Source organism: Rana temporaria, chromosome 3 (assembly GCF_905171775.1).
Source record: "Rana temporaria chromosome 3, aRanTem1.1, whole genome shotgun sequence".
In the NCBI taxonomy this organism is placed as follows: domain Eukaryota; kingdom Metazoa; phylum Chordata; class Amphibia; order Anura; family Ranidae; genus Rana; species Rana temporaria.
In genome coordinates this window covers 379,327,507-379,338,473 of record NC_053491.1, presented here as the reverse complement: position 1 = coordinate 379,338,473, position 10,967 = coordinate 379,327,507, and the positions used below count along the sequence as shown (strand labels likewise).

The 10,967-nt window shown below is 41.8% G+C and overlaps 1 protein-coding gene across 1 annotated transcript; it reads right to left on the bottom strand.

The window, feature by feature from the left end:
• Positions 1 to 5,109: 5,109 nt before the first annotated feature.
• LOC120932857 (probable E3 ubiquitin-protein ligase TRIML1) lies at positions 5,110 to 8,268 on the bottom strand. The gene is made up of 2 exons (XM_040345651.1): positions 7,526 to 8,268; positions 5,110 to 5,250 (listed from the first exon to the last, which is right to left on the bottom strand). Exons 1-2 carry the CDS (start codon positions 8,194 to 8,196, stop codon positions 5,244 to 5,246), a joined length of 678 nt encoding a protein of 225 aa, XP_040201585.1. The 5' UTR covers positions 8,197 to 8,268; the 3' UTR covers positions 5,110 to 5,243.
• Between the last annotated feature and the right edge of the window lie 2,699 nt (positions 8,269 to 10,967).

Below are 10,967 nucleotides of genomic sequence, written 5' to 3'. Positions count from 1 at the left end.
AAAAAATAAAAAGTATCCTCGAGCAAAGTCTGCCTACTTTGGTTTATGCAATTTCCTTTTTACTGTGCTCCATAAAACTGCTGTTGAGATTATTTTTTGTGTGGTCTTTTTTCTTTGCGTTGAACGTCTATTATGATTTTTCGAGGAATCAAGATTACTTTGATGTGTTTTTTTTTATGGAATATCCTGATATGGCTATCCATATTGAATTGATAAGGGCACAAATTGAAGTCCCTTGTTTTGCTTAGAAGGGTTATTGTGTGCCTTGCATCTGTGAAATTAAAAGCACCATGAGCAATGAAAATTGGCATTTGTTTTTATTTTATTTTTCTGTCTTTAATGTGAATCAATACTTTGCCCTTAATAAGCCACAAAACAGGTTTGTTTTACAGCAGGAACTTATGCATCCTACACTGTGCTTGGCCACCATAATCCTCTGACCCCCATGAGAAAGAACTCGGGCCTGGTGATTGGCTGCTATAGTAGAAAAATGCCTTGTACACACGACCGGTTTTCACAATGAAAAAACTGCAATTTTTTTATATTGGTCGTGAAAATTGGTCGTGTGTATGCTCCCTAGCAGTTTTCTCGACGAAAAAACTGCCCGCAAAAATAATTGAAACCAGCTCCTTTTTTTTTTTTTTTTTTTTTTTTTCGCGTCGTGTTTCCTGTCAGTTATTTTCTCGTTGTGTATGCTTTTCCGAGGGGGGAACGCACATGCTCAGAATCAAGTATGCAGCTCAAAAGCAGCCCAAAGGGTGGCGCCATTTGAAAGGAACTTACCCTTTATAGTCCCGTTGTATGTGTTGTACGTCACCGCGCTTTGAATTGTATTGTAACAGTACTGTCTTCCCTGATGTTGTAAAGCGCTGTGTAAACTGTTGGCGCTATATAAATCCTGTATAATAATACAGCAAACATCACAAGTCACCTTATACGCAAGGAAGGATGTGCATAACATGTCAGTGTGACTTGTATTTATTGATGTGTAGCATGACCTTTATTCAAGGGCTTGCTGGATTCAAAAATCCCATTGTATTGGACCAGCATTTTGCATATTTGATGTGTTCGCCAGTCAAGGAAAGACTGATCCAGGTGGATGCCAGAGGATATATACAGAGTACCACTGTGCAGAAGCAGTCTTCAGTGTCCTTCCAGTAAAATCACTTTAACCTCTTCGGCCCCGGAAAGTTTACACCCTTCATGACCAGGCCATTTTGTGCAATATGGCACTGCGTTAATTTATCTGACAATTGCGTGGTCCTGCGACGTGGTACCCAAATAAGGTATGTCCTCCCACCCCCCCCCCCCCCCTTACAAATAGAGCTTTTTTTTTTTTGGTTGTATTTGATCACCTCTGTGGTTTTTATTTTTTGCACTATAAACAAAACCGTCTGTTTTTGAAGAAAAAACTATTTTTTTTACTTTCCTATAAAACATTCCCAATAAAAATAAAATATATTCATATGTTTAGCCCAATATGTATTCTGCTACATGTTTTTGGTTTAAAAAAAAATCCCAATAAGCCTATGTTGATTAGTTTGTGCAAAAGTTATAGTGTCTACAAACTATGGGATAGGTTTATGGAATTCTCTTACTAGTAAAGGCGGCGATCAGCATTTTTTAGCGGGATTGCGGCATATAAATTGGACACAAAGTGACACTTTTTGGGGACTAGTGATCATGGCTGAAAAATTCAATGTTGCTGTACTAATGACAGGGAAGGGGGTTAACATCAGGGGCAATTGAAGGGTTAAATGTGTCCCTAGGGAGTGCTTTCTAACTGTGTGTGGGGTGTGCTTTGACTGGGGAAAGACAAGATCCCTGTTCCTGCTTAGTAGAAACACAAGATCTCCATCTTTCCCCTCTCACAAAACAGTGGGCTGTCTTTACATGGGCAGAGCGCTGTTCTGCTTCTCCTGAGAATGATTGTGGGGAGCTGTCAAACCTGCTGATTGGCTCCTCCTGTGTACAATCAGGTATGTAATTTTGCACAGGAGGGCTGCCCTGCTGCAGTATATCTGCGTGGGGCGGTCCAGACAGGGTTATAGAGCAACTCCCACTTTTGTTGAGGGGGGGGGGGTCCTCTGGGTTATCTATATTCATTACAATGATTTTAACAAACTTTATTGCAAATTCCAACCTTTGTTATTTCTGAAGAAATGGCGTTTTGTTTGTGTCCATGTGCAAAATGAGTCTGTGTGAGTGGTTTTAAAAATGATCAATCTGCTGCTGCACCTGCAGGGCTCTAATGAGAAAAGCCACAGTGTCTGCATCCCTTTAGGATGCAAAGTCCAGAACAAATGAGCAAAGGAGAGAAAACTGCGTAGGTGTGGAGATCTTCAAGGTGATTACTTCTCCCAGAACTACGGGTGCAGGCAATGCATGTGAGATTGCAAAACAAAAGAACAGGGCTATGACTAAACACTAATATAGTGTGAAACGCGTCGGTTTACCAGTGTGCTGTGACTTGTAGTGCCGTTTTTGGGTTTTTACAATAAAGGCAATTTTTATTCGGTGTGCAGCTGTCCAGAAGAATCTTTTTTTTTTTTTTTTTTTGTTTTTTTGTTTTTTTTTGCAGTCAGCATCCCTTTTAGATGTTAGGAAAAAAAAAAATATATATATATATATATATATATATATATATATATATATATACATATATAATTTTATTTATTCACATTAAAAAACAAAAACATTTTAAACACCATTTTCTTTCCTATTCGGGTTTAAGCTGGATTCACACCAATGCAGTTTTAGTGCATTTTGCAGATTTGCACTATAGTGCATTTTACATGGTTTCCTATGGAACACATTCTGTAGTGCAAAAAGCACAGAAAATGCATAGGTGTGAATCCAGCCTTATAGTGGCAACCTTAAAAGTCAGTTTTCTTCCTTTTTACACAATTATTGGATGCGGTGCCACGCTCTGCAACATATATCTCCAATCCCCTCTTTTTGCAAAGTTTTGAAGAACAATAATCATAGGACATTGGTTAGATTAACATTTATGTAATAAAATTCAACAATGAACAAGACCGGACCACAGACACATGTTGAAAAGACAGCAGATTTACATGGGTATGCAGGATGCAGTATTTGTATACAATGAAGATCTAGGAACAGAAATATTAAAGTGGAACTTTCTGCTCTCAATCCCCATTAACTATTTTTAATCTTTGTGCTGCCAGCCTTAGTAAATAGACTAGTATTTAATTTTTGTTTTACTTTTTTAAAAACTGTGTATATATATATATGTGTGTGTGTGTGTATATGTGTATATATATATATATAACACACACACACACACACACACATTTCTTCAGTTGATTTCTGGTTTCTAGCCTAGGCCAAAATGATGTCATACATTCCAGAAGTCTTTATGGGTTTTTAAAAAAAATAAAAATAACCTTTCATCTGGAGGAGGGAAAGATGGGCTTTCGCAGCTAAGCACACCTTCTATCTTTATGTTGGGCAAATAGACTCTAGCGACTAAATGCTACATAAAATGGCTGCAACTAGAAATACCAGGGAGGTGATTTTTAAATGGTTTCTCAATAAAAAGAAAATTAAAAAAGCATTGATGGGTGTTTGCTTTGAATATTAAAAATTAATTGAATAATGTTTTCAGTTAGTGGTTCTTAGATACAGTTAAGTTCTGCTTTAATCTGACATATCAGCCAAAATGAAGGGGGGGAATATTTTGTTCTAATAACAATTTAAACATATTTGCATCTTAGAGCATATTTTAATTTCCGGCTAAGTGCCAATTATGCCATGAGTTTAGGGTAATTAAAGCGGATGTGCCACTAAAAAAAAAAATATTAAAAGCCAGCAGCTACAAATACTGCAGCTGCTGACTTTTAATATTAGGACACTTACCTGTCCTGGAGTCCAGCGCCGTCCGCAGCAGAGGACGAGCGATTGCTCATCACTCTGCTGCTCCCCCGCCATCATCAGTCAGTGAACTAGGAAGTGAAGCGCTCCGGATTCACTACCCGGTTCCCTACGGCGCATGCGCGAGTCGCGCTGCGCCGCTGATTGGCTCCCGCTGTGCTCTGGAAGCCGAGTGTTCCCAGAGCACAACGGGAGGAGGACGGGAGGTGACGTTCTGCCCGCAGTAAACCCAAAACTGTGTGGCCGGAAGTGGGTGCAAATACCTGTCTTTAGACAGGTATCTGCACCCCCTCCCCCCCCTGAAAGGTGTCAAATGTGACACCGGAGGGGGGGAGGGTTCCGATCAGCGTGAGTTCCACTTTAGGGTGGAGCTCCGCTTTAAGGAGCATGGTTCTTCTCAAGAGAAAGGAAAAAGATCTATATAACGAGGAAAGTGGGAACAGGGTAAAGGTACTGCAAACAGAGATGGAGAAAGAGGGTAGATATAGAAAACAGGAGGATAAGGTAAGTGGAGTAGCGAGGCTGTAACGGCTACCCACTGGTAGTGAGAGGGTATCAGCCGTTGGAGACGTCCTTTTCCCTGACAAGTTGTGATATGCAGGTACAGCCGGTATATCCCATCGAACGCCCTTCCAAGAACGAGACGAGACTACGTTTGAAGGGTCAAGTAGACTGTTTAATGGCACATTTCACCTCGCTTATATGTGGTTACAAAACTGTACAGCAGGGATAAGCAATTAGCGGACCTCCAGCTGTTGCCAAACTACAAGTCCCATCATGCCTCTGGGTGTCATGCTTGATGCTGTCAGAGTCTGGCTATGCCTCATGGGACTTGTAGTTTGGCAACAGCTGGAGGTCCGCTAATTGCATATCCCTGCTGTACAGGAACAATGACACTCTCCGCCCCCCCCCCCCTCACACAGGGGGGGCTTCAATACACACTTTGAAATAATGACATTCCCTTGAGCCACTCAGTCTCTAGACGGTTTGGCTCCAATCTTACATTTAACATGACTTGATCAGACAATAGAATTCAATTAACCTTTAAAACAATTATACACTCACACATACTCCTATCAGCATACACCTGACCGGAGGCTGTTAACTACACAAAGGATAGTCCATTAGCTATGCAAAGGGAATATTGGCATTCAGCAGTGGAAGAGTCCCTTCTATAATTAACCCTTTGAGCTCAGAATACAATGTGGTAAATCCAATTGTAACAAGTCATGCAGTTCTTTGTAGTCCTCACTGCATGATGGTTATCGATGTCCAGGCAGCATGCATAGTTCCATTACAGAGGCATAGGGTGGGAATGTATGAACATCGGAGCGCTCAACCAAGTCTCACTGCCTACAAGGAGAAATAACATGACCATGGTAATGAAAGATGGGCGTGATGTGCTAAAAACTTTTTTTTTTTAATAATAAGCCAACAGGATCAAACCCTAGGGTTGCCACCTCATCTTTAAACCTGAACACATATGAATTACACAGGTTCTGTGGCTGATTAAGGCTCCATTCACACTAATGCTTTTTTTATTTTTTTTATGCATTTTACAGAAATGCAGGGAAATGTTCACATGTTCACATCAATCCTTTTTTGTGCCTTTGCATTTTTGGAAAGGGTCAGGGACTTTTTTTTTTTTCCTGCAAAAAGCAGCGTTTTGCATGTAATAGAATTCAATGGACCCGCAACCAAAACGCAAGTATCGCGATTTTGCCGCGTTTTTTTTTAACCTGTTTATAGCTGGTTGTTAAAGGAAATGTAAAAAAAATTAAAATTGCTGGCTAAAAAAAAAAAAAAAAAACGCAAATCGCAGTAAAATCGTGGTAAAAACGCATGTCAAAAAATGCAGCAAGCACCGCAAAAAGCACTGCAAAAACGCTCAAAAGCAACATGCAAAGGTGTGAATCGAGCCTTAGGCAGTAATTAAACTCATTTGGTGCCCTATCTGCATTAAGTTGGCCTCAGAACCTGTGTTTGGGTTTAACCTCTTTGCCACCGCGCCATAGACAAAAGACGTCTACAGCGCGGTGGAGTTGTTCTGGGAGGACGTCCCTGGGATGTCCTCCCAGAATCCTCCTCTCGCGCGCCCCCTGGGGCGCGCTCCCGGAATCATCTGTGAGCGCCGGGTCTAGAAGACCCGGCGCATAGCAGATCGCGGTAAATTGCTAGCGGCCGTTTACCACGTGATGGCTCTGTCAAATGACGGAGCGATCACTTGTAAACAAACCGGCGTCATGTGATGACGCCGGTTCCTCCCTCTCCTCTCTGTACCGATCGGTACAGTGTGAGAGGAGAGGGGGGAGAACGGAAGCAGCAGCAGCTGCTGTGGGCTGGATCTGTGACAAATGCAGTCACAGATCCAGCCATCCATCCCTGCGCAATACTCTGCAATAACACCAATACCCCCCATACTCTGCAATACCCCCCCATACTCTGCAATACCCCCCCTCCCCATACTCTGCAATACCACCCCCCCCCCCCATACTCTGCAATACCACCAATACTCTGCAATACCCCCAATACTCCGCAATACCTGCTAATATGACAGAAACAAGATATTTTTTAAATTTTTACAGAATTTTCAGTGTTTTTTCTTTTATAGCGCAAAAAATAAAAAACCCAGAGGTGATCAAATACCACCAAAAGAAAGCTCTATTTGTGGGGAAAAAAGGACAAAAATTTCAGATGGGCACAATGTTGTATGACTGAGTAATTGTCATTGAAATTGTGAGAGCACCGAAAGCTGAAAATTGGTCTGGTTAGGAAGGGGGTTTAAGTGCCCAGTGGTCAAGTGGTTAAAGGGATGAGGTGGCAACCCTTAAAAAACCTGACTTTTTTGTGGTTTTAAAACCCCAATGGTCCGCAGCCAGCTCAAGCAGCTTTGTCAGTACAGTCCTTGAACCTACAACAATACCTCATCCTCTGTTATCCACAATCAAAGGAGCTCCTAAATATTAGAAACTGCGATTTTTAAACAAAATGCTTAAAAAATTGGTTCATTGTTAGATTGTAAGCGCTAATGAGCAGGGCCCTCTGATTCCTCCTGTATTGAATTGCCCTCACGCTGTAAAGCACTGCGCAAACTGTTGGTGCTATATAAATCCTGTATGATAATAATTATTATTATTTTTAGTCAAAAAATGTGTGAATTTAACATCAATCTGCCAAACTACTCCATGCAACTCAAGTTTCTCCACAACAAACGTGTCAAGTCATGTCTTCCGATCCGTCATTGTCCCCAAGAACGCAATCATTTGGAGGGGTGTCCACATACCTTTGACTATACACTGTATATCAATTATCCTAATTTCTGATTTTTACCCAAGAATTACGAGAAAGAGCAAACGCAGCGTGAAGAGGCTCTGTGAAGGTGGCGGTGAAGGTGTGCAGGTGTCTGATTGGGTCACCTAGCTGATAAAATGACAGCTGCCCGGCCTCATAATCTAAATAAATTCCTAATAATTTCAAAGATGATTCCATCAGCAGCTCAGTTATTTGTGAATTGTGAATGGCGGTGTAATCTTTATAAAAGAGGCATATGCACCAGGACTTGTCATTATTACCAAGAAAAGATTTGAGCCCGTCCTTATCCACACTGGCATAGGACACCCCTACGTACCACACTCCACAAGGGCTGAGTTCCACTTCCCAATAATGTCTACCTGACAAAAAAATGTCTTCACTTAGAACTTTTGATCTCTTAAATCTCTCTGGTGTTTCTGGTCGATGTTGATCTATTTCTGCAGTCAGCGCAGTTTTCAAGTCACCCAGCATGGCGACATCTTGAGCGGCAGTTTTGATGTCCAATGTCAACTCTGAAGCATACAGTTGTCTTTTTGCAGCAGTCATGATGTCTGATAGACCTTGGTGTAAAGTCACAGTAATCTGACCTTCATCTAGGTCACCAACCTGGCCACCATCTTCTCCCAGGAGTTCATCAACCTTCCACTCCTGCAAGGCTATTGATGGATCATTCGCGTTACACAGTTTCTCAAGATCACTTATCTTCTTGGACAAATCATCCTTCTTCATTTCCAGCTGCTGCAGCAGATCAGCAATTGAGCATTCAAGCTGCTCTTTCTGCCTGGAGATCTCCTTCAAAGCCTCCATCTCTAGGTCATCCAACTTACTCTTGATGTCTCTAAACAGGGCAGTGACTCTCTCTGCTTCTCCAACTGCTTTGAATTGAACTTTTCTTTGGTGTTCCTGTAGATCCCGAACTTTATTCTCAGCTTGCTCTTTCGCTGAGGTCAGGTTCTCTATGATTGTGATGTCAGGAGGAGGATCCATTTTTGCAGCGTTTTTCTAAGTTCAGCAAAGGTTGTTGCAGGAAGCAGCGCTGTCACGTCATCTGACTCTTCCTGATCAGAGTGCTGGGTGTGTACAATGGAACTGTCAATCTTTAACCCAGTCAATTCCTTGACTTTGACATTTACAACATGTTTTACAACATTGTAAATGTCAAGCGAATCTTCAAATGTACCCGGCTTCACTGGTACCACCAAAGCAGATCTGCAGATCCTTGCAAGCTCTGTTTACATTTCTGCAGTAAATTGCCAATAAAATGTGATCTGAGCCTCATCTCTAGTCACAGTAGACACATACAATGGGGTTTATTTATTAAAACTGCTGAGTGCAAAATCAGGCGCAGCTCTGCATAGAAACTAATCAGCTTCCAGCTTTAATTGTCAAATCTTAATTAAGCAAGCCAAAGCTAGAAGCTGATTGGCTACCATCACAGCTGCACCTGTTTCTGAGTGCTCCAGTTTCTGTAAATCTACCCCAAAGTGCTTAAAGGGGTTGTAAAGGTTTGTTTGTTTTTTATTTTCTAAATAGGTTCCTTTAAACCAGTGCATTGTTGGTTCACTTACCTTTTCCTTAAATTTCCCTTTAAAATGTATTTTTGTCTGAATTTCTCACTTCCTGTTTCTCCTCAGTAAGCTTGCCCCCATCATCTGAGCCATTCTGGCTGGGGGTTAGTGAGCGTGCTCGCCCCCTCCCTTGAGACTACATGTATTCCCAAAAAGGGGGCTTGCCCCCATTATCTGAGCCATTCTGGCTGGGGGTTAGTCAGCCAGAACAGCTTACTGAGGAGGAACAGGAAGTGAGAAATTCAGACAAAGAAAACATAGAAAAAAACATTTAGAAGGGAAATCGAAGGAAAAGGTAAATGAACCAACAATGCACTAGCTTAAAGGAACCTATTTAGAAAATCTATATATATAAAACTCAACGTGTGTGTGTGTGTGTGTGTATGTATGTATGTATGTATGTTCCAGCATCACGTCCAAACGGCTAAAGATATTAACATGAAACTTGGCACACATGTTACTTATATGTCAGCAACAAACATAGGATAGGTGGTTTAACCCTTACCCACCCCCATTTGCCATGGTCGGGGTTTTTTTCGAAAAATTTCGAAAAAAAAAGCAATATTTTTTTACTTTTTGCTATAATAAATATCCCTAAAAATATATAAAAAAAACACAATTTTTTACTTCAGTTTAGGCCGATTCGTATTCTTCTACATATTTTGGGTACAAAAAAATGCAATAAGCGTTTATTGATTGGTTTGCGCAAAAGTTTTAGCGTCTACAAAATAGGCGATAGTTTTATGGCATTTTTATTAATATATATATATTTTTACTAGTAATGGCGGCGATCAGCGATTTTTATCCGTCCCACGGGCACGATCACAGAGCTTGCAGCAGGGAGCACGCAGCCACATGACGGCAAATTTAAAGGGATGTACATCGATTGAGCGCCACCTACAGTGGAGTCAGCAGACTGCACCTACCTACAGATACAATACAGTGAGTGAGCGTTGCCATCCCTAGGATATGGTTAAGACCCGGTTCACACTGGGGCGACTCGTCAGGCGACACAGCCGCCTGACAAGTCGCGTCCCATTGTAGTCAATAGAACCGTTCTAATAGGAGCGACGCAAGTCGCTCCGACTTAGAAAAAGGTTCTTGTACGACTTCAGGGGCGACTCGGAGCGATTTGCATTGACTTCTATACAGAAGTCATTTTGCAAGTCGCCCCCGAAGTCGTGCCGCCCCAGTGTGAACCGGCTCTAATGGTGTTGTTTTTATTAGTCTGGAGTTTTGCTTCAATATCACTAAACACGATTTCCCCAGATATAACAAGTTTACCATAAACCAAAAAAGCTGAACATATGCTACAAGCTGAATCTCATAAATAGATAAGAAGGATTTGCATTGTGCAGATGGTCAACGTTGAAAACCCAGAGATGTTTTTTTAGTGACAGTTGTTGAAAACCCTGGGACTGTCCATGCAATTTAGAGGCACTGATATAGAGGCTGATATGCACTGTAGGTTGTTGTGTGATGTATTCCAGACTTGATGGCAAATCACAATTAAAATGTTTTTTTTTTTTTTTTAAATGGATAGTCCAGTTGACAGCTTTACAGTTACACTACATGATGTTTCAAGTCTCCTTTTTTGTTTCATAATTGTATTACCATCTGGTAGAGAATTTTGCAAATGGAAAATGCAATTTATCTCAGGTTGTTGCAGTGGCGGCTGGTGGTCCAAATTTTTTTTTGGGGGGGGGGGGGGCAGCAAACCTGGCCCCCTCACTCGCACTAACTGAAATCCATACGTCCGGGGTCCTGCATGGAAACTAGGGGCCAGGCGCATGGATTAGGGGGGGGTTTTATTAAGGTAAAAAATGTTTAGACATCTTCTCTCCCTTCACTTCCCAGTCTTGCTGGCATTGCTGGGGCACCAGGAACCATTGGCTCCCAGTGCTGTCAATCAAAGCCAGTGACGAGGGAGCGGGGGGATAGGCCGAGTCACACTGTCTGCGTCAATGGATGCAGCAGGGCTCGGGAGCGAGCATGCTGGAGTGCCCCTATGGGAAGCTGCGCTGGACAGAGAGGCACTAGACAGGGAGGAACCAGGAGCACCAGCGGGGGGACCTGAGAAGAGGAGGTTTGCAGCCACTCACCAGGTAAGTATAGAGATGTTTTTTTTTATTAATTACCTTTACAATCACTTTAATGTATTTTATCTATGTATTTAACTGTTTGCCTGGA

Excerpts from the sequence above, each read along its gene's own strand:
- LOC120932857 (XM_040345651.1), bottom strand. The coding sequence starts at position 8,196 with ATGGATCCTCCTCCTGACATCACAATCATAGAGAACCTGACCTCAGCG.